This window comes from Tachypleus tridentatus, chromosome 3 (assembly GCF_004210375.1).
Source record: "Tachypleus tridentatus isolate NWPU-2018 chromosome 3, ASM421037v1, whole genome shotgun sequence".
NCBI classification, from domain to species: Eukaryota; Metazoa; Arthropoda; class Merostomata; order Xiphosura; family Limulidae; genus Tachypleus; species Tachypleus tridentatus.
The window spans coordinates 36,606,247-36,631,207 of NC_134827.1; the positions used below are offsets into that span (position 1 = coordinate 36,606,247).

The 24,961-nt window shown below is 36.5% G+C and overlaps 1 protein-coding gene across 2 annotated transcripts in view; it reads left to right on the forward strand.

Annotated features, from left to right (window-relative positions):
• Window positions 1–24,961, forward strand: part of LOC143246699 (exostosin-1-like) — a 117,090-nt gene that overhangs the window by 80,996 nt on the left and 11,133 nt on the right. For both annotated transcript variants that reach the window (XM_076493788.1, XM_076493787.1), the window contains exons 2-3: window positions 12,542–12,743; window positions 13,584–13,703. In XM_076493788.1, the coding sequence (XP_076349903.1) occupies window positions 12,542–12,743; window positions 13,584–13,703 (322 nt within the window). The remainder of the gene's footprint in view (window positions 1–12,541; window positions 12,744–13,583; window positions 13,704–24,961) is intronic.

A 24,961-nucleotide genomic window follows, 5' to 3' on the forward strand; every position in this document is an offset into this window, starting at 1 on the left:
TAACGTGTGTATTTAAGAGGAGACTGTTAGTAGTAACGTGTGTATCTAAGAGGAGACTGTTAGTAGTAACGTTTGTATTTAAGAAGAGACTGTTAGTAGTAACATGTGTATTTAAGAGGAGACTGTTAGTAGTAACATGTGTATGTAGGAGGAGACTGTTAGTAGTAACGTGTGTATGTAGGAGGAGACTGTTAGTAGTAACGTGTGTATGTAGGAGGAGACTGTTAGTAGTAACATGTGTATGTAGGAGGAGACTGTTAGTAGTAACGTGTGTATGTAGCAGGAGACTGTTAGAAGTAACGTGTGTATGTAGGAGGAGACTGTTTTGTGAACGTGTACCGAAACAGTTATGTGTTTACAAGAAAAACCATTTTCCCACTGTCGTATGTATTAACGAGATGTTTTACTAGTTCCTTGTGGCTATTCGTTCATATCGTTGGAGAAAGAATGAAAGAACTAAATAGTTAGGGGTCTCTGTTATCTGTATGTTTAGAAATGAACTCCGTTTCATGTAAGACAAATGAATCATCAATCAATGCCTGACTGTTTCAAAAACAAAACACCTTGACGGTAGGCTATCCTACGTATTGACCTTCAAACTGGGCTATCGAGACCGTATTGACCTTGACACTGGGCTATCCAGACCCTATTGGCCTTTACAGTGGGCTATCCAGATCGTATTGACCTTGACACTGGGCTATCCAGACCGTATTGGTCTTGACAGTGGGCTATCCAGATCGTATTGGTCTTGACAGTGGGCTATGCAGACCGTATTGACCTTGACAGTGGGCTATTCAGACCGTATTGACCTTGACACTGGGCTATCCAGACCGTATTGGACTTGACATTGGGCTATCCAGACCGTATTGACCTTGACACTGGGCTATCCAGACCGTATTGACCTTGACACTGGGCTATCCAGACCGTATTGACCTTTACAGTGGGCTATCCAGATCGTATTGACCTTGACAGTGGGCTATCCAGACCGTATTGGCCTTGACACTGGGCTATCCAGACCGTATTGACCTTGACACTGGGCTATCCAGACCTATTGACCTTGACACTGGGCTATCCAGGCCGTATCGACCTTGACAATGGGCTATCTAGACCGTACTGGCCTTGACACTGGACTATCCAGACCGTATTGACCGTGATGCTGGGTTATCCAGACCGTATTGACCTTGACACTAGACTATCCAGATCGTACTGGCTACAGGAGCGATACTCTTTAATTTTAACAAGATACTGGAGATCTGGTATGTCGTGGTGGTCAACCTGCCACCTGTGGATTGTGGGTGGAATACCACGACCCGTCATAATTTTCCTTTCAGGCCATGGGATCTGTTATAATATTATGCTCAATACCACTTTTCGATGCCCAGCATGGCCAGGTTGGTTGAGGCTTTCGACTTGTAATCTGAGAGTCGCGGGTTATGCTCGCCCTTTCAGCCGTGGTGGCGTTATTATGTTACGGTCCATCTTACTATTCGTTGGTAAAAGTGTATTCCAAGAGTTGGCGGTGGGTGGTAATGATTAGCTGCCTTTCCACTAATATTACACTGCAAAATAGCCCTCGTGTAGCTTTGCGCGAAATTCAAAAACAAACAAACAATCCACTTTTCGTTGTTAAAGTATTAGTCCAGGAATTGACCAATTCAAGAATTTAAAGGAAGACGTAGAACTATATATAAGGAACCACTAAATCCAGTTCGTTGACACAGCAAGCTTCTTGTGAAAGTGAACAAAACAGAAGGTTAATAAAAACTGTAAACAACAACAGATCGTATCAAAACCCAGCATCGAACCAACATGACGATTTGTCTCTAGATATACTGGACATTTATTTTCTTAAAAAATATATGTCGCTCAGTTGTCCCTCGCGGAGTTGTCAACTTATACCCAACATCGTAGCAAGGTGAGTGAGGTTCAACTTCTTTGACGTAATAGTTTACGTCAGATGGTTCGCAGTTAGGTAAGGTTCTCAGTGTCGTTTGTGTATTTATAAATATGTCTACCGAATAACAAAAGAAACGTTGCTAAATTAGGACACTCACACCATTTGTCAACTACCTGCTAGATTGAGTAATCCCGAGTTCAAACAGTCTTGGTAAGAGGGAAGTTCATTGTTTGATTTTATTCACATATGTAAAGTAGAAAGCGCGAGATAAGTTATATAGTCCGTGAAACTGCGTCACCTCGTCAGTTCACCATGTCGTGAGTTGTCCATGACGTCGAGGGTTTTTAATAATGACTAATATCGTTTTTATTTCAAACCAGTAAAGATAATCAACATAACCTCAGTTACTGGATGTCAGTTATAGTAAACCTACAGATAATCAACTTAACCTCAGTTACTGGATGTCAGTTATAGTTAACCTACAGATAATCAACTTAATCTCAGTTACTGGATGTCAGTTATAGTTAACCTACAGATAATCAACTTAACCTCAGTTACTGGATGTCAGTTATAGTTAACCTACAGACAGTAATTTTAACCTCAGTTACTGGATGTCAATTATAGTTATTTAACACTTAACCTACAGACAGTAATTTTAACTTCAGATACTGGATGTTAATTCTTCAACAAGCTTCTATTCCTGGATAAATGTGAGAGCCAACAAACCTCACCATCTTCTCATTCGACGTTAACTCAGTTTATGAAAAACAAACCTATTTACCAACGCCTCGTTTATTGATAGGATTGGTACGTGGGTTTAGTGGCAGCTCTTATAACATCATAAGCGCCTAATAAGATAGGATTCTTAACTTAAGTCAAAAGCGAACGTCTTAAGAAAACTGAAGAAATCTGTTGTGTGGGTGTGACATTTCTGTATCTCTTTAAGTCTTAGGTCTTTCTCTTCACTCTTTGTCGGTGAACACGTTTAACTTTGTAATTGGCCTTTGCTCAAACGCCTCAGAGATTTGTCCGAACGATTTTTATAAAAATATTTCGCTGTTCTTGCTTCTTTCTGAACAAGATCAAATAATGTGCTTAGTGAAGAAATAAATAAAAAGGATTAAAGTCTTTGATTCAATGTTGTCATGTCGCATGCAACACCAGAATTATTTTCTGAAAAAAAATGGATGTAGAGTAAAATCTTTTGACGTAAAATGTGGTCCACTTATAAAACATCTCTCACTTTCGTTTTTTAAAAAATGTGGTCCACTTATAAAACATCTCCCACTTTCGTCTTCTAAAAATGTGGTCCACTTATAAAACATCTCTCACTTCCGTCTTCTAAAAAATGTGGTCTACTTATAAAACATCTCTCACTTTCGTCTTCTAAAAAGTGCGGTCTACTTATATAACATCTCTCACTTTCGTCTTCTAAAAAATGTGGTCCACTTATAAAACATCTCTCACTTCCGTCTTCTAAAAAATGTGGTCTACTTATAAAACATCTCTCACTTTCGTCTTCTAAAAAATGTGGTCTACTTATAAAACATCTCTCACTTTCGTCTTCTAAAAAATGTGGTCCACTTATAAAACATCTCTCACTTCCGTCTTCTAAAAAATGTGGTCCACTTATAAAACATCTCTCACTTTCGTCTTCTAAAAAACGTGGTTCACTTATAGAACATCTCTCACTTTCGTCTTTTAAAAAATGTCCACTTATAAAACATCTCTTACTTTCGTTTTCTGAAAAATGTGGTCCACTTATAAAACATCTCTCACTTTCGTCTTCTAAAAATGTGGTCCACTTATAAAACATCTCTTACTTTCGTTTTCTTAAAAATGTGGTCCACTTATAAAACATCTCTCACTTTCGTTTTCTAAAAATGTGGTCCACTTATAAAACATCTCCCACTTTCGTCTTCTGAAAAATGTGGTCTACTTATAAAACATCTCCCACTTTCGTCTTTTGAAAAATGTGGTCCACTTATAAAACATCTCCCACTTTCGTTTTCTGAAAAGTGTGGTCCACTTATAAAACATCTCCCACTTTCGTTTTCTAAAAAATGTGGTCTACTTATAAAACATCTCTCACTTTCGTCTTCTAAAAAATGTGGTCTACTTATAAAAAATCTCTCACTTCCGTCTTCTAAAAAATGTGGTCCACTTATAAAACATCTCTCACTTCCGTTTTCTGAAAAATGTGGTCCACTTATAAAACATCTCCCACTCTCGTCTTCTAAAAATGTGGTCCACTTATAAAACATCTCTCACTTTCGTCTTCTAAAAAATGTGGTCCACTTATAAAACATCTCTTACTTTCGTTTTCTGAAAAATGTGGTCCACTTATAAAACATCTCTCACTTTTGTCTTCTAAAAAATGTGGTCCACTTATAAAACATCTCCCACTTTCGTATTCTGAAAAATGTAGTCTACTTATAAAACATCTCCCACTTTCGTCTTTTGAAAAATGTGGTCCACTTATAAAACATCTCCCACTTTCGTTTTCTGAAAAATGTGGTCCACTTATAAAACATCTCCAAGACGTCTTAATTTTATGAAAATATGGTTGAATTATGAAACATCTCTCACGGAAAGTAAGGTAGTTGTCTCGTCAATTTCAGAACTTCAAAAAGAAACAAGAAAATCGGTGCAATTTTTGTCTCGTTAAGGAAATAACTCTTGACGTCACGTATTGAATATGCTTAATGAAGCACGTTAGTTTTCGCGCACTAAGAAATGGTGTTGAAAATAGATTCCCACAAGAAAACGTGTATTACTTGAACCTATTCTTCTTTTATCTCACGCATATCACTTCTGAGTAAAATATATTTCGTTCTCAGAAGTCTTTGGAGTACTGGACGACTACACTGGTGTGCGGGTCAATGTATATTTATAGAATCATTTATGACTAAGGTAAACATAATAAACGTATGACACAGACCGACAAGATATGTTATAGAAGTGTAAAAGTTAAATATAATACACATGTAACACAGATCGACAAGATACGTTACTAGAAGTGTAAAAGTTAAATATAATACATGTATAACATAGACTGACAAGATACGTTACTAGAACTGTAAAAGTTAAATATAATACATGTATAACATACACTGACAAGGTACATTACTAGAAGTATAAAAGTTAAATATAATGCACATATAACATACACTGACAAGGTACATTACTAGAAGTGTAAAAGTTAAATCATAATACACATATAACATACACTGACAAGGTACATTACTAGAAGTGTAAAAGTTAAATATAATACACATATAACATACACTGACAAGGTACATTACTACAAGTGTAAAAGTTAAATATAATACACATATAACATACACTGACAAGGTACATTACTAGAAGTGTAAAAGTTAAATATAATACATGTGTAACATACACTGACAAGGTACATTACTAGAAGTGTAAAAGTTAAATCATAATACACATATAACATACACTGACAAGGTACATTACTAGAAGTGTAAAAGTTAAATATAATACATGTGTAACATACACTGACAAGGTACATTACTAGAAGTGTAAAAGTTAAATCATAATACACATATAACATACACTGACAAGGTACATTACTAGAAGTGTAAAAGTTAAATATAATACATGTGTAACATACACTGACAAGGTACATTACTAGAAGTGTAAAAGTTAAATCATAATACACATATAACATACACTGACAAGGTACATTACTAGAAGTGTAAAAGTTAAATCATAATACACATATAACATACACTGACAAGGTACATTACTAGAAGTGTAAAAGTTAAATCATAATACACATATAACATACACTGACAAGGTACATTACTAGAAGTGTAAAAGTTAAATATAATACACATATAACATACACTGACAAGGTACATTACTAGAAGTGTAAAAGTTAAATATAATACACATATAACATACACTGACAAGGTACATTACTAGAAGTGTAAAAGTTAAATATAATACATGTGTAACATACACTGACAAGGTACATTACTAGAAGTGTAAAAGTTAAATCATAATACACATATAACATAGACTGACAAGATACGTTACTAGAACTGTAAAAGTTAAATATAATACATGTATAACATACACTGACAAGGTACATTACTAGAAGTATAAAAGTTAAATATAATACACATATAACATACACTGACAAGGTACATTACTAGAAGTGTAAAAGTTAAATATAATACACATATAACATACACTGACAAGGTACATTACTAGAAGTGTAAAAGTTAAATATAATACATGTGTAACATACACTGACAAGGTACATTACTAGAAGTGTAAAAGTTAAATCATAATACACATATAACATACACTGACAAGGTACATTACTAGAAGTGTAAAAGTTAAATATAATACATGTGTAATATACACTGACAAGGTACATTACTAGAAGTATAAAAGTTAAATATAATACACATATAACATACACTGACAAGGTACATTACTAGAAGTGTAAAAGTTAAATATAATACACATATAACATACACTGACAAGGTACATTACTAGAAGTGTAAAAGTTAAATATAATACACATATAACATACACTGACAAGGTACATTACTAGAAGTGTAAAAGTTAAATATAATACACATATAACACAGGCTTCATGGTGGCTGGGGTAAGTGGACAACAAGATATTCCTTCTTTATTATGATCTCCATAGGTAAAAAACCACATCTTGAAGATTCTGAACAGCAATCTTCAACTTCTTCATCACCTGTATCTCATGTTCTGACATTACATTCTTTATCAGACAGGTCTTTAGGGTAAATGTTACCTTTTTATTCGGAAGGGACTAGAGGGGCTTGCTGCATCTCCAAAGTCAGTCAAAAAGCTATGTTCTGAGAGCATTTTTGTGGAAACATCCACTTTAAAACAAAGTGAACTCCTTTTGCATTCGAAGGCCATTGGGGAAATACCCATTGAGGTATTTATCTCCCATGCTACTTTGAGTTCGTCACGAGGAGCTATTGTTGAGATGGATTTGAAGAACATCCCCGAGTCAGAGATCCTCGCTGGTTTTTTCCACCCAAGGAGTTTCTGCAATGAGTCATATCTCCACTCACAAAGATGGAATTATGAATCCGACCAATATTCTAATTTTGACCTTTACATCACCACGTCCATGCTATCTAAATTTCAAAGTATGGCCATATTTTCCAAATCCTCTCAGATGTTTTTCCAGTGTCAACGGTTTGGTCACTCAAAAACATCATGACATTGTTTCTGGACGTGTGCTCGTTGTTTTGAGAAGGACAATGATGCCTGTGAGTGTGAAATGGACTCTCATTGTACTAATTGTAGTGGCTCTTATCCATTTTACTTTTGTTAATACCCTAGATGGATGAAAGAAAAGAGGTACAGTGTTTGAAAATGGTTCACAACATTCCTTACCTCAGACTCGAAAGTTACTGTCCACCATTCATCCCAGATGTATGCTGCTGCACTTCATTCCTCTGGTACAGTGGGGAGCAGACACATTTCTCCATCTCTCCAACAGAATCGTTGTTTTCAAACCAGGTGAAAAGTCTTTTGCCCTCCATGGATAAGAAAATTGATGAGTCAACATCAACACCCATCTCTGTCCCTACCATTCCTTCCAGCAGATCGCCGGATCCACGTTCTTTGGTTCTGGATTTGGGAGTTTTTCGGATTCATCTTCTTCTCCGGCTCGAAGATACAGAACCATTATTCATTCAGTTACTGGAATCTTCTTCCACTGACAGAAACTACCCACTCGACCCAGAGCAGGATCAGTGGAAGTCAATAGACCTCCTTCTAATAAAGAAAAGAAACGTGGTTGAAAACATAAGGGCTGTTTGCCCAATTCTTCTCCATATTAATAAAAATGGCCACATTGATACAGTGGAACTGTCGAGGTTTCCATTCTAATTTAGATGATATCCAGGTGCTGATTCATTCCTATCATCTTGTGTGTCTTTCCTTACAGGAAACATTTCTGAAATCCACCAATACAGTCACCCTTTGGCAGTTTTCTTTGTAGAGAAATGACAGATTTTGTGATGGATGAATGCATGAAGAGGTGGCACTGCTGGTCGATCTTTGACACTCGACACACCCTTGAGGCCATAGCCACCCGTGTTTCCTTGGGCCGTACCATAACTGTTTGTTCTGTCTACCTGTCTGCTGTAGAGATCTTTGACACTCGACACACCCTTGAGGCCATAGCCACCCGTGTTTTCTTGGGTCGTACCATCACTGTTTGTTCTGTCTACCTGTCTGCTGTATAGATCTATGATCAATCAGTGGGATGCTCTCATTGAACAGCTGCTGTCTCCCTTTTTCATCCTGGGGGACTTTAATGGATATCCTCTGGGGAAGAGCTGATATTGATAGGAGGGGTTGCTCTATAGAGTGTATGCTCTCTGATCACAACCTTTCTCTCTTCAATACTGGTTCTTCTACTTATTTTCATGCACCTAGTCAGTCCTTTACTGCTATTGATCTCTCAATTTGCTCCCCTTCATTATTCTCCCATTTTTCATGGAGGGTTGACAATAATCCACGACGCAGCGATCATTTTAATATAAATTTGAGAGAAACCAGCCGTGATCGATGCTACCCGACCCACGTGTCCCGGTGGAAACTGGATCAGGTTAACTGGCTCTCTTTCACTGCTCTTGCAGAACTTGATCCTGCCATCGTCTGTCAGTCATCAGTAGACGACTGTGTGGCAGCAGTAACTGACTATATTATACAGGTAGCTGCTTAATGTATTCCTAAAACCTTGATACGTTTTCCACGTTATCTTTGTCCGTGGTGGAAACCTGCCTGCCACATGGCACGGAAGGCTCAAAAAAGGGCCTGGGATGCCTTTCGTAGGTATCCCACACTTTGAACCACATCACTTTTCAGTTAGTCTGGCAGGTAAGTCGTCAAAACCAGACGGAATCTTGGATTAAATTCACAACGACGATGTCTTCTACCACCAGTTCCAGAGTCATATGGGACAAGATTCGGAAGGTCAGTGGGCAGTATAATTCTATCCCCTTTGTGATCTTTCTCTTTGATGACCAGAAAGTTGCTGGTATCTGAAGCTTCAACGATACTCTCAGCAAAGGCTTTCGCCAAGTATCTAGCACTTCTGCTTTATTCTTCACCTTCTTAGCAATCAAGGCTCAAGCAGAGCAATCACCTCTTTCCTTTCGGGCTGATCGTCTCTACGACTATAATTGCCCCGTTAGTGGTACTAAAGCTTGCTTTTCATTGGTGTGGCAAAACACCGGTCGGACTGGATGATGTACACTACGAAATGCTGCACCATGTATCTCCTGCTTTTCTTCTGGTTGTTTTTAACCGGATCTGGCAGGAGAATGTTTTTGTTGATGCGTGGCAGCAGGCTAATGTCTTACCTTCCTCTAAGCATGGAAAGGATCTCAAGATTCCTTCAAACTACCGTCCAATTGCATTAACGAGCTGTCTCTGTAAGACCTTTGAAGGATGGTTAATGCTCGTCTTGTTTGGTTCCTCGAATCAAACAACCTTCTCTCGTCCACTCAGTGTGGATTCCGACGGAGGGTTCCACCGTGGACCACCTGATTCGTCTTGAAACGTCGATCAGAGAAGCCTTTCTTAAGCGAGAACATCTTGTGTTAGTATTCTTTGAGCTTGAGAACGTTTACGATACGACGCGGAGGTATGGCATTTTGCGAAACCTCCACTCATATGGGTTGCATGTCCATTTACCCATTTTTAATAAAACATGTTAATATGCAAGCGATTCCAAGTTGGTGTGAGTTCGACATTTTCCAGTTCTTTCCTACAGAAACTTGGAGTCCCGTGGGGCTGTGTCTTGAGTGTCACGCTTTTCAGTATAAAGATTAATGCCACCACTGGACAACTCCTTCCTACTGTTACAAACAGATTCTATGTTGACGACTTCCACATCTCCTGTCAGTCGTCGAACATGAGGTTTATTGAGAATCAGCTACAGACTGCCCTCAGTTGTTTACTGAAGTGGACCACAGCAAATGGTTTTAACTTTTCTCTAAAATAGTTTGCAAGAACTTTTGCCGCCAACGGAGGGTATTCATCCTGATCCTGAACTCCGTGTCTCTGAAGTTGTGCTTCCCGTGGTCCTTGAGGCAAAGGTTTTGGGTCTGATCTTTGACTGTAAATTGACCTTTATACCACACATCAAGAAGCTACGAGTCAAGTGCACAAGGGCACTGAACATCCTCCGTGTCCTCTCTTTCACCTCTTGGGGAGTGGATCGATGTTCTATGCTAAAGTTCTATCGTGCCCTCATTCGATCAAAACTGGACTATGGGTCTCAGGTCTATAGCTTTGCCAGGACTTTGGCCTTGAAGATGCTGGACCCCATTCATCATCAGGGGCTTTGCTCTGCACTGGGGCTTTCTGCACCTCGTCCACTGTTTACAGCTATCTTTACTGAATGCTTCAAAACTTCGTTCCTTACCACAGCATCCCACGTGATGTTGTGTTTTCCTTCCTCGGTGGGCCATTGTTTTTAAAACAGACAATCTGCCATTGTTCCTTTTGGCCTTCGTATCCAGGAACAGTTGGATGAATTGGGTCCGTCTTTGGATGACACTGCGGTATCCACTGGTCAGTCCATCACACCATGGCTTTTACCATCCCAAAGTGTGACTTTTCTTTGAGTGATCTGAAAAATCAGATACTCCCAATTGGTAATTCCGTTTGTTGTTTACCGAACATCTTTCGAACTATCTTTCCATTCCTATTTATACTGATGGTTCAAAAGGCGACTGTGTGGGCTCTACCATGGTTTGTTGTGGTTTGATGGTTGCACACAGAATCCCCTGTACATTTTATGTGTTCACTGCCGATTTGCACGCCATTTCTCTTGCCTTGGATCACATAGAAGCAGAATTGTACTGTTTATACGTATTTGCTTAGCTCTCTACTGGCCTGGAATCACTTCAGGTCAAAAGCTAAGCAGAATTGTACTGTTTATACCTGTTTGCTTAGCTCTCTTCTGGCCTGAAATCACTTCAGGTTAGCACTCACTCTGTTCTTGCCGATATTCAAAACCGTCTAGCCCATTTATCTTTAACACCTACTTTTATCCAGTTTTTCTGGATATCAGGCCACGTTGGTATTCGCGGGTACGAGCTCGCTCACACGCTGCTAAGTGTCTGCTCTGACACTATCACTGCCGTGCCTGTTCTATACATGGACTATGGTCCTCTATTCAAGGCTCAGCGCCGCACCAGCTGGCAGTCAATTTGGAGTGAGCAACGTGGTAGCAAACTTTTTCAGATAAAACCTTCTATTGGACTTTGGCCGTCTTGCTTCCCTGAGGATCGGAAAGAGGAAATTGTTCTAACTAGACTACGAATTGGTCACAGTTTTTAACTCATCGTTTTTTTTTATCTGTAACTGGTGCACCAATGTGTTGTGTGTGTAACATTCAAGTTACAATAAGCCACATTTTACTATCGTGCCGTCGTTTTGACCCTAAACGATGACAGTTTTAAACGTGTTTTGTCCACATATTTACCCCTGACGCTTGACAGTGTCATTGGCGATAGTGACACTGTCCATCTTGCAAATGTTTTTTTCAGTTTTTGAAGGCCATTGGCCTTTTTAACTCTATTTAAGGTTTTAATTAAAATTATACTTTGTATTTTAACAGGATTTCTTTTACGGATTTTAATAGTATTACTCTATTTCTAATGTTTTACCAGTTGCTTTGCGCCATAAAACGTCAACCAACCAACCTCTCTAATCCAGTACAGTATTAGTGTTTCATTCTGTGATAGGCCTACTTTTCTCTAATCCAGTACAGTATTAGTGTTTCATTCTGTGATAGGCCTACTTTTCTCTAATCCAGTACAGTATTAGTGTTTCATTCTGTGATAGACCAACTTCTCTCTAATCCAGTACAGTATTAGTGTGTCATTCTGTGATAGGCCTACTTCTCTCTGATTTAGTACAGGCTGTGTCATTTTCTGATAGGCCTACTTCTATCTGATTCAATACAGTATTGGTGTCTCATTCAGTGATAGGCCTACTTCTCTCTGATGTAGTACAGGCTGTGTCACTGTGTGATAGGCCTACTTCTCTCTGATTAAGTACGGTATTGCTGTGTCATTCTCTGATAGGCCTACTTCTATCTGATTCAGTACGGTATTGCTGTGTCATCTTCTGATAAACCTACTTCTATCTGATTCAGTACGGTATTGCTGTGTCATCTTCTGATAGGCCTACTTCTCTCTGATCCAGTACAATTCGATGATTGTCGTGTTTACGACTAATGAGAAAGATTTAACTAATCAAGAGGACAAGAGATTTGTGTTTACGATTTTCAAGTAATTGGAGAACTACCAATAACAGTAAATGGTGGCGTTCGTATTTTCAGAATTAGCTTCTTTATCCTGGTGTTGAAAATGGGCGAAACTTCTATTTTTCTAAATGTGAACACTTACAATATGTCTGTTCTTATTTTGGTTTGGTTTGGGAAGGTTGCTATAAGGAATTTCTCATTTCGGAATTTATTGGATTAGTTTTAGCTAATTAAAAAAATATATCATAGTTGTTTCTAGCGGTTATCGTAATATATGTATATATATATATATATGTACGTGTGTATTTATATATTTTCCTTTCCAGATGGGACTATCAGCTCTTGATGCAAAATTCTACGTACTGTCTTGTCCCTAGAGGGCGTCGTCTTGGGTCCTTTCGATTTTTAGAAGCACTACAAGCTGGCTGTATTCCTGTGTTGCTTAGCAACGGTTGGGAACTCCCATTCGGAGAGGTGATTGATTGGAGTAAAGCAACGGTACGTGCTGATGAGCGCTTACTCATGCAGGTAAGACAATCCAGTTGTGAGGAGTTATTGGGGTAGGAAGTTAAGAGTAAACCGGATAGTTTCCACGAAACCACGAGTTGTTTTGTTTTTTGCTGGTATAACATGTCAATTGTATCTAGGGGCGTGGAAATAGTTTTGAAGTGTAGACAATGAATGAAATATTTATAGAAAATTGACTACGTGTGTGACCTATTAACTTCACTATGCCTCACTTTGAAAGTTTACGAAACGTCCAAAGGACGAATTATCGCACTTTATCCTCACCTGTAATTCTAATTAGGCTCACTAGAGGGCTCAATAAATCTTATTTTCCACTTCAATAAACTTGAAAAACAACAACTAAAACTAGCCGTGTGAGTCTGTATACCCATCTCTGTAAGATGCTAGTGTAATGTATTTGCCCTATAGTGACACAGTTGAGCGTTTTCGTACTTACAACGCAAGAAACCTGGTTTCGATATCCGTGGTGGTCAGATCACATATAGCCTATCGTTGAGGTCTGTGATTAATTAGAAACAAATTTATTTACGTAACATAAGGACGAACTCTTTGTTTTTTTGAACATCTGGTTTCATATAGACATGGAGAGTAACCGTGTTATTTAATTATTACACAGAGGATAAGTTGTGTTTTCTTCTTCATTCGCAGCATTTTAATGTTCTAAATCATAAGATATGTTTCTAGTAAGTGTTAACTGGGAACGTACGTGGAGTTTATTTAAAGGGTTAAAAGAAGTGAGAGAAAAATCACAAGTTTTCAACGTTATGTATTCATGTCTTTGTTACCCACCCAATCCTTCCCCAAACTCAAGTTATTTCCACGTTGTTCTTTTCTATTTAGGTGCCAGACATCATCCGTTCACTTAGTCAGACGCACGTGCACGCGCTACGTCAACAGAGCCAGATACTTTGGGAGAATTATTTTTCTTCCGTCGAGAAGATAGTAATGACCACTTTAGAAGTAAGCAGTTTCGTTGTTTTCATTACGATATTTACAAATTTTTCACGTAATCATCTGGTGCCTCAAACTAATAGTTATCGTCACTGAAGTATATGACACGTCTCTCCATCTAATTAACTGTTACGTAAACGACACTCGATCTATTTGAGAATGGATATTTAACCAATGTCTATTTCATGACCTGCCATGAATCAGATATTCTACCTGTTAATACACGAGACGTGTACCTATGTAATAATAGTCTGCTACGAGACTAGTAATTTTTTTTAAATTTAGACTTAAACCACATTACTACAGATATATATATCTTAGTGAGACTTTCATTCTATTCAAACTTCGACGGTTTTTAGTGTTATTTATCTGTTGACCCTGTCACAACCATTTGCTACTAATCAGAATACTTCGTGGCCCAAATCCGCCCTTACTGTAACATCTTATATTCAAAGATTATCATAGACTAATAAGCCAGGTTTCAATAGGAAGTTCAGTTTCTATAGCTAACACCTGGTTATAATGAACTTGGCATTATGGTGTTGTCTATGTACAGAGGGCGTGGTATAACTGCAGTCCTAGATTGTGGGCTTGAGAAATAATGTGGGATGGTGAAGCTGATAAACCACGTAACCTAGCAACGTATGTACGATATGAGATCACAATAGAACAATTATTAATTGGATGTAACCTAGCAACATATGTACGATATGAGATCACAATAGAACAATTATTAATTGGATGTAACCTAGCAACATATGTACGGTATGAGATCACAATAGAACAATTATTAATTGGATGTAACCTAGCAACATATGTACGATATGAGATCACAATAGAACAATTATTAATTGGATGTAACCTGGCAACGTATGTACGATATGAGATCACAATAGAACAATTATTAATTGGATGTAACCTAGCAACGTATGTACGATATGAGATCACAATAGAACAATTATTAATTGGATGTAACCTAGCAACATATGTACGATATGAGATCACAATAGAACAATTATTAATTGGATGTAACCTAGCAACATATGTACGATATGAGATCACAATAGAACAATTATTAATTGGATGTAACCTGGCAACGTATGTACGATATGAGATCACAATAGAACAATTATTAATTGGATGTAACCTGGCAACGTATGTACGATATGAGATCACAATAGAATAATTATTAATTGGATGTAACATAGCAACATATGTACGATATGAGATCACAATAGAACAATTATTAATTGGATGTAACCTAGCAACATATGTACGATATGAGATCACAATAGAACAATTATTAATTGGATGTAACATAGCAACGTATGTACGATATGAGATCACAATAGAACAATTATTAATTGGATGTAACATAGCAACGTATGTACGATATGAGATCACAATAGAACAATTATTAATTGGATGTAACCTAGCAACATATGTACGATATGAGATCACAATAGAACAATTATTAATTGGATGTAACATAGCAACGTATGTACGATATGAGATCACAATAGAACAATTATTAATTGGATGTAACCTAGCAACATATGTACGATATGAGATCACAATAGAACAATTATTAATTGGATGTAACCTAGCAACATATGTACGATATGAGATCACAATAGAACAATTATTAATTGGATGTAACCTAGCAACATATGTACGATATGAGATCACAATAGAACAATTATTAATTGGATGTAACATAGCAACGTATGTACGATATGAGATCACAATAGAACAATTATTAATTGGATGTAACATAGCAACGTATGTACGATATGAGATCACAATAGAACAATTATTAATTGGATGTAACATAGCAACGTATGTACGATATGAGATCACAATAGAACAATTATTAATTGGATGTAACATAGCAACGTATGTACGATATGAGATCACAATAGAACAATTATTAATTGGATGTAACCTACCAACGTATGTACGAGTGTGACGTCATATTGGTCAGTCAGTCAGGAAGATGTGATATCATATATTTCTTTCTTAGTACATTGCTTATAAAACAAATTTATTGTTCCTATGCGCCCATATTTCCTGTCATGCATTATTTAATAACGATTTTAGGAAGTATTTTTCAATACATTTTCCAGGTATACACTTAAATAAAAAATACTAATTTTCATTTTGTTTAATATATGTACAAATAACATATATCCAGCTTCGTTCTGATGAGAGCAATATATGTGGCTCGCAGAACCCTCGTCAAGTTACTATACGAATCAATAGATAACTCCGCCTATACTCTCGGACTCAAATCCCTAAACAGTAAGGGTGGAACAAAATATTCGTTTAGTGCATATGAAATGCAACGAACATCCTCTCACACACCACGGGAGATTGATAGATGTGCTGTGTATTTGTATTGAGTATCGTGGGAAGGTTCCTCCAAGAAGAGATCTCACGTGAAAGGTAATCTCCAATAGAAAATATCATACCTTCAAACTAATAACGATAAAACAAGTTTAAAGTGCGTCTCTTTCTACAAACTAATTCATTAGTGGCTACACGTTGACCAGGCCACTTTACTTCTCTCCAGGCTATCGTTGTCTGACCATGTTGTCCTAATTTTGTTCCGTTTATTCCATGAAGTAAAGCATAATATGAAAAATAGTAAAATCGAAAACAAAAATCAACAGTTGTTTAGAACTCTCCTGTTAGGTAATACTTGTGTAATCTATGCCATTAAGTTGTTTTTTTTTTTGTCCAAATGTTCTTTGACCCACACGTGTGCCTCAGTTTTTCTTTTCGAACCGCCCAGAAAATAGTATTTCTCTTCCCGGTTACCACGGAAACTAAGGTAGTTGTCTCGTCAATTTCAGAACTTCAAAGAGAAACAAGAAAATCGGTGCAATTTTTGTCTCGTTAAGGAAATAACTCCTGACGTCACGTATTGAATATGCTTAATGAAGCACGTTAGTTTTCGCGCACTAAGAAATGGTGTTGAAAATAGAATCCCACAAGAAAACGTGTATTACTTTAACCCATTCTTCTTTTATCTCACGCATATCACTTCTGAGTAAAATATATTTCGTTCTCAGAAGTCTTTGGAGTACTGGACGACTACACTGGTGTGCGGGTCAATGTATATTTATAGAATCATTTATGACTAAGGTAAACATAATAAACGTATAACAGAGACCGACAAGATACATTACTAGAAGTGTAAAAGTTAAATATAATACACATGTAACACAGATCGACAAGATACGTTACTAGAAGTGTAAAAGTTAAATATAATACACATATAACATACACCGACAAGATACGTTACATTTGAACACAACAAAGAACATTTTATTATATTTTTAACACAATGAATAGAATGTAGAACAGTGATAGGTAGTTACTGATATTGTAGAACAGTGATAGGTAGTTACTGATATATACTTTATTATTTTACAGAACAGTTTGTCTGATTTCTTGTTTACAATTAATATTTATACATCTTCAAATATATTAATCTCTTTCTGAAATGTTAAAAAAATTACGTATCTGTTGTACAATTTGTATTGTCTCTTCTTCACTACAAATAACTTGTATTCATATAGATTTGTCAAGTTATATAAGAGTTGTTGAAACTTTGCTTCTGACATGTGGTAAATTACAGAACTGGCTGGTTAACTTAGTGACGTGGTAAATTACAGAATAGACCAGACTACTTAGTAATGTGGTAAATTGTAGAATAGACTGGTTTACTTAATGACATGTGGTAAATTACAGAATAGACCAGACTACTTAGTAATGTGGTAAATTGTAGAATAGACTGGTTTACTTAATGACACGTGGTGAATTACAGAATAGACAAGACTACTTAGTAATGTGGTAAATTGTAGAATAGATCGGTTTACTTAGTGACGTGGTAAATTACAGAATAGACAAGACTACTCAGTAACGTGGTAAATTGTAGAATAGACTGGTTTACTCGGTGACATATGGTAAATTCCTGAACAGGCTAGCTAACTCAGTGATATGTGGTAAATTACAGAACAGGCTGCCTAACTCTGTGACATGCAGAAAATTACAGAGTAGACTGGTTCAATCTGTGATATGTGGTAAATTCCAGAAAAGGCTAGCTAACTCAGTGATATGTGGTAAATTGCAGAATAGACCATTTCACTTTGTAACATGTAAATATGGCATGTCACTTTGTAACATGTAAATATGGCATGTCACTTTGTAACATGTAAATACACCATGTCACTTTGTAACATGTAAATATAGCATGTCACTTTGTAACATGTAAATACACCATGTCACTTTGTAACATGTAAATATAGCATGTCACTTTGTAACATGTAAATACACCATGTCACTTTGTAACATGTAAATATAGCATGTCACTTTGTAATATGTAAATATAGCATGTCACTTTGTAACATGTAAATACACTATGTCACTTTGTAACATGTAAATACACCATGTCACTTTGTAACATGTAAATATAGCATGTCACTTTGTAACATGTAAATACACCATGTCACTTTGTAACATGTAAATATAGCATGTCACTTTGTAACATGTAAATACACCATGTCACTTTGTAACATGTAAATATAGCATGTCACTTTGTAATATGTAAATATAGCATGTCACTTTGTAACATGTAAATACACTATGTCACCTTGTAACATGTAAATACACCATGTCACTTTGTAACATGTAAATACACCATGTCACTTTGTAACATGCAAATATAGCATGTCACTTTGTAACATGTAAATACACCATGTCACTTTGTAACATATAAATTCCAAACATAAATGAGTCTTTTCTGCTTTTTTTGCCAAAATTCACAGTTTTGTGGATGAGGAGAAATATAATAAATTCTATCATGAAAGTAATGCTGAGTAAGTAATTCTGAGTAAGTAATGCTGAGTAAGCCTTTCTGAGTAAGTAATGCTGAGTAAGCCTTTCTGAGTAAGCCTTTCTGCCAGAAACAAAACCTTTTTCATTGTCTCCTCTGACCCTATGACACTACGGGACAAAAACATTTCTTTCCACAACAATGTAAAAACGTGTTTCACAATCAGTGTCCATTCTACAAACATTCCAGCCATAAACAGCCAGTGAGAAACTGATTAAATTTGAGAATAAAAATATCCACCAGAGCATTGATGTCAGATATCTTCACAACAATGATGTCGCATGTCCACCCTTCATTTTTCAAGTGAAGTTTGATTTGGAACTATTCCACAGTTAGACGTTATTTATACATCAGTAATGACATTATAAGTCAATAACATTATAAGTCAACTTCAAGGCATTATTGTTTTAAAACCTTAAATGATCAGTGTGTATTAAGATTGCCAAGAAATACCTCAGTAAATAATTATTCTTGCTCTAACTGCTGTATGATTGTGCATATCATAAAATGGTACACTTGAAAACATACTCTCTGTATTTACTCCAGGTTTAATGAATTGTTATATATACATAAAGAGAAACATTTCCCAGTAGCTGTCTTTTTTTAGAATCAATCACAACAACTGGCCATTCATTAACCTAGCAGCATCTTGGTGGATTTTGTCCATTAATTGCCTTAAAGACTTTTAAAACTACAAGTCTGGGTGGTCAGTTACTGTAGAAGAGGCAGATTTTGGTCTCTGTGTGATAAGGTAATGTTATCCACACATTGTCCAAAACCTTGAAACCTGTTAGATAGATATGGTCAGATGCAGCAATACCTGATGCCAAGCATTACACCCATAGTACATACATAAGTGCATGACTAAAATGTGTTCTCTCACATTTATTAGACATCCACCAGTGTTATGTTCCCCGTGGTGGACACAGCTGTTAGTGGCTTTGCTCTGAAGCAAACAATACTTAAGTAATACTTCACTGGTCACCCATATTTGTTTTCACTGGTCATATATAACTTCAAACTGTTCAACATACTCTGAACAGTTGTTGTGTTCTTCTTGTTGTTTTTAGTTCTTCGGTAAGTAGAGGTTTTTTATAGAGTTGATTACCAAGTCTCTTACAGGCTTTCTTTGTGTTGGGACCCATCAGAATACACATTCTTAGGAAAAAATTTTGTCATTTGACAAAAACGTTCTCATAGAATTTTAAACAGAACGCATAATTTATACATAAACAAGAGGCCCATAGATGTTAATATACTTTGCGTGTTTTAACTATGGTACTATTTCTGCTCTTGTAATTTTTGCTTGATGGAGCACAAAGCTCATGCTTTCAGTAACCTACCACTGAAAGGATTCTCTGATATCGGACTTTTTATAAGTCTTCATTGTTTTATCAGTATTCACTATCCTATCCTGTTCCTCTTGTCAGTTTTGACACAAGCAATTTGGAGTAGATTAAAAATCAGTTTTAAATCATACGAGAAACGCCCTTTTGAGCTATTTTATCTTCTGTGTTATTCACATGTCACAATTCACATGTCTAATAAGGTATAGATGAACTGCTGTAGGCTTTTAATGAATCATCAGTAAACTCAGCTCTCAAACTTACCAGTAAATGTCTGTAACAGATGTTCAGTAAACTGAACGAGTAGTCTTCAGAATACAGAAACATATGGACCCATAATACATTGGATATTGAAATACATAGACCCATGGTACATAATATACCTAGAGATATACAGATCCATGATACATAGGATACTGAAACATACAGACCCATTAATTGTAAGATACCTTGAAATATACAGACCCATGATACATAGGATACTTTGAAATATATATATATATATATATACCCATCGTACTTGAAATATACAAATCTATCATACGTAGAATAAATATCGTATGTTTAAATAAATGTACAGACCCATATGATACTTCAGTATATAGACCTTTCAAAATTAGAAGAAATAAAGACAACCCATCATACAGAGAGCAATGGAGTAAATATATCCATCAGAGAGAGGATGATGGAACACACAAACCTTTGAAATAAAGATACGGTACAGGGAGATCTATCAAAGAAAAGATGTTGGAACGTGCAGCCTATCGCAGACGGAATGCTGAAACATAAAGCCAATCAGATAAAGGGTTCTTAAGTTACGGCCTATCAAAAAAAGAATGCTGAAATATAAAGCCAATCAGATAAAGGGCTCTCAAATTATGGCCTATCAAAGAAAGAATGCTGAAATATAAAGCCAATCAGATATAGGATTTTCAAGTAACGGCCTGTTAAAGAAAGGGTGTTGAAACATGCAACCTGTCGAAGAAAGGATGATGAAAAATACAGCCAATCAAAAAAAGGATTCTCACATGTCAACCTATTAAAGAAAGGGTTTAGATTATGCAGCCTATCAAAGAAAGGATGCTTGGCTGTAAGAGCGTATTCTGATGTTATTAAACTGGGGGAACGTATACAGATTTATAGGTTACGTTTTTCCAGATAAAGTAGTGATAACAAAAGTTATTTCAGTGCTCTAAGAACCCTGCTTTTTTTTTTAATTTCACACAAAACTACACAAGGGCTATCTGCACAAGCCGTTCCTAATTAAGCAGTGTAAGACTAGAGGGAAGACAGCTAGTCATCACCACCCACCGCCAACTCTTGGGGTACTCTTTTACCAACGAATAGTGGGGATTAACCGTCACACTATAACGCCTCCAAGGCTGAAAAGGCGGGCACGTTTAGTGTGAGGGGAATTCGAATCCGCGACTCTCAGATTATGGTTTGGATTGAATTTCGCACAAAGCTACAAGAGGGCTATCTGCGGTAGCCGTCCCTACTTTACCAGTGTAAGACTAGAGCGAAGGCAGCTAGTCATCACCACCCACCGCCAACTCTTGGGCTACTCTTTTACTAACGAATAGTGGGATTGACCGTACATTGTAACGCCTCCACGGCTGAAATGGCGTGCATGTTTGGTGCGACGGGGATTCGAACCCGCGATCATCAGATTACGAGTCGAACGCTGCTGAAAGACTTACATAAAGATCCTAAAGTAAACGTTCTTTCTACTTAACTGATTCGCTATATCTGGCTTCCTCATGTTTTTGTATATAATTATGGTAAACTGTATCGTTTACAGACTGATTTACCTATAATCCTATTAGACGTTTGAAACCTATTTGGATGAGAAATAAACAGTGCAAACCAGGATACGCACGCCCTCACGGCGGTCTGACACCCATCCCTAAGTGGCACAATATATAGTTTTATAAGTACTTACACAGTAAATGGAGATTTATTTCTGTCACAGCGACACACGCCCTCTATTGAGTATATAATGAAGGTATGTGAATTTAATCAATAAATTGAACGTATGATAGAAATAATTGACACAAAGGATACAATAGAAATATTAGGGTACAAAGTTGGGAGGTAAGAAAGTTTATTGACAGAAAGGATACAATAGAAATATTGGTGTTATTAGGGTACAAAGTTGGGAGGTAAGAAAGTTTATTGACAGAAAGGATACAATAGAAATATTGGTGTTATTAGGGTACAATGTTGGGAGGTAAGAAAGTTTATTGTCAGAAAGGATACAATAGAAATATTGGTGTTATTAGGGTACAATGTTGGGAGGTAAGAAAGTTTATTGACAGAAAGGATACAATAGAAATATTGGTGTTATTAGGGTACAAAGTTGGGAGGTAAGAAAGTTTATTGACAGAAAGGATACAATAGAAATATTGGTGTTATTAGGGTACAAAGTTGGGAGGTAAGAAAGTTTATTGACAGAAAGGATACAATAGAAATATTGGTGTTATTAGGGTACAATGTAGGGAGGTAAGAAAGTTTATTTATAGCCCGATTCTTTTTGTCATTATATGGAACATTTAGAAGATAACGTAAACGTACACACAGATTATAAAACTCGAATATAATTCATCGGACCAACTTTGTCATCAGAAACAAAATGTTTGCCTTCTCACTCAAAAAAATTCCCAATAGAGGCAACCAGAATAAAAAAATGTAAGCATGCTGAACGAAGATTAATTTGTTACACCCAACTTGAACAACGTGACACGAGGTGACACAATAATCCAGTAGTCATTCGAAATGTGTCACATAAAAACCGGATGGTAGATTACTGTAAAGTTGAAGGAAACACGCCATTCAATAATATTTGTTAATCAATAAACACGTATGTACGTGACGAACCTACACTACCAGTAGCTTTCTGTGAAGTCCGTTTTTATGGACTGTTGCTTTTCCCAATAGTAAAATGTTGTTACAGCACACTGTAAAACATAAATGTATCCGCATTAAGTGAAAACAAAAAGTTGAAACATTCAGTGTTGGTTCTTTTTTTATTTTTAATAACAAGAAATATTTTAAAATAGTTAAGTGTATTCTGAGTTTATATCCCGTGTTATTAAACTGGGAAAATATCGTAACTTCTTAATGGAAAATAAAACGTTGTTTTTTGTTGTTTTTTTCTGGTACATGCGGTTTTCTATTGTCTCATAGAAATAGTTCACTGTCTGCCGTATTATAAGCAGCAGTTAGGACTAACTTATTGGCATGTACGGTTTGCCGTTCTACCACATCAATAGTACCAGTTGAGTATCAGGTCTGGTCTGGTTTTCTTTGCTTTATTTGATCTGAGTTATATATTATGTACACCTCACTAGAGTACAAGTTTAAACTATGATAAAACTTCTAATCTTAATACATGAAACATGTACAGAAGTTGAGAAACTTGAGCAAATGTTTCCTCCATGATTCACGTAGGTCATTGAACAACCAACTTAACTGTACCTAAAGAGTCGTTGTAAGACACGTATTCGTTGTATCATACAGCTTAATAACAGGCCATGAAACCTCTTGTCATTCTATGGTATATGTTCTGCTCGACGAATAGTTGTATGGTATATATTTTTCCTAAGTAATCAAATTTACAGTTAAATTTTAATATACGGTCAGGTAAGAGTAGGTCAAGAGTTGGCGGTTGGTGTTGTTGACTAGTTTCCTTTCCTTCAGTCTGTCGGCTCAGAAATAGAGACAGCTGTGTATAGCTAGGTGCGATAAGTCTGAAACAAACAAATTGAGAATATGCAAGCTGCTACATGCTGAATAAATCATTATGATTTAGATCGTGAGTTATTTCTTTTATATCACATATTCAGATTAAACAACGAGACACGGATACTGACTTATTAAAGATAATATTGTACGAATGTTAATCATGCATATAATGTACTTTATCCATTATTTATTGGTATAAATAATCTAGCTTCCATCTCATCTTTTTTATCGTGGTGCTGAATTTGTCTTCATCCAACTTGGAAAAGAGTTTTTGCGGTGGTCTGAAACATACCAATCTGGTGTGGTTCTAATTTAACGATGTTTTTTGTCAAATGACCGTATTTATTCATCACATAAATGTCTTCTGTCATCGAAGATTCGTTATGTTTGTGACGTAACGTCACTTCCATACAAAATGCAAGCTTGTGCCAGCTATAACTACATCAGTAACAATCCTTTCAACTCTAGTTTATACCAGTTGAAACAATGTCAGTAACAACCATTTTAACCCTAGTTTTCACCAGTTGAAACTAGGTCAGTGGCAACCCTTTTAACCCTAGTTTACACCAGCTGAAACTGTATGAGCGAAACGGTGAAACGTTTACATTAAATGCTTAGACTAAATTTTCCCAACCTAAAAAATATTTTCGCGTGTTTCATAATGGTAACAGTTACGTTGCAGTTAACAGTTTTATTCGAAAGGTAAGTTTATTATACAAATATATCGTTTGCCTAAATAGACTAAATTGTGTTACCAGTTTTCGAGTTTTGGTTATCAGTGTCTGAATTTGATAGACCTGCAGGATTACTGTTCAGCCTACCTTATCCCTTTATTTCTCTTATCTTGAGTTTCTACATGAACGGACATGTCGCGCGCTCTTTGGACCGTGATGTCATTTTCTTTGGACAGATGAACTAGGGAAATACTTCGGTCAACATCATTGAACACTTTTGCCCCAGTGATTTCGTCTGGAGCTCGCAACATCCCTGTGGACGGTACCTTGGCTTGCCCTCAGCAGCACTGCTGGACGTTGTATTAAACGACTGTTCTTAAAAATTGTGTCAATATAGCGTTAGTAACTATGAGAACTTTTACTTCTGTACTGCGTGAAAGCATCGCACGTGGAAAACAGGAATAAAATCATAAAGTGATAATATTGCAAAAATAAAGAAAAAGAAACAGAATTCATTCTCATTTATTGATTGCATAAACAACTCACGCTAAGAAACTTGAAACTTTCCATAAAACACCTTCCTGTAAGACAACAATTTCCAAT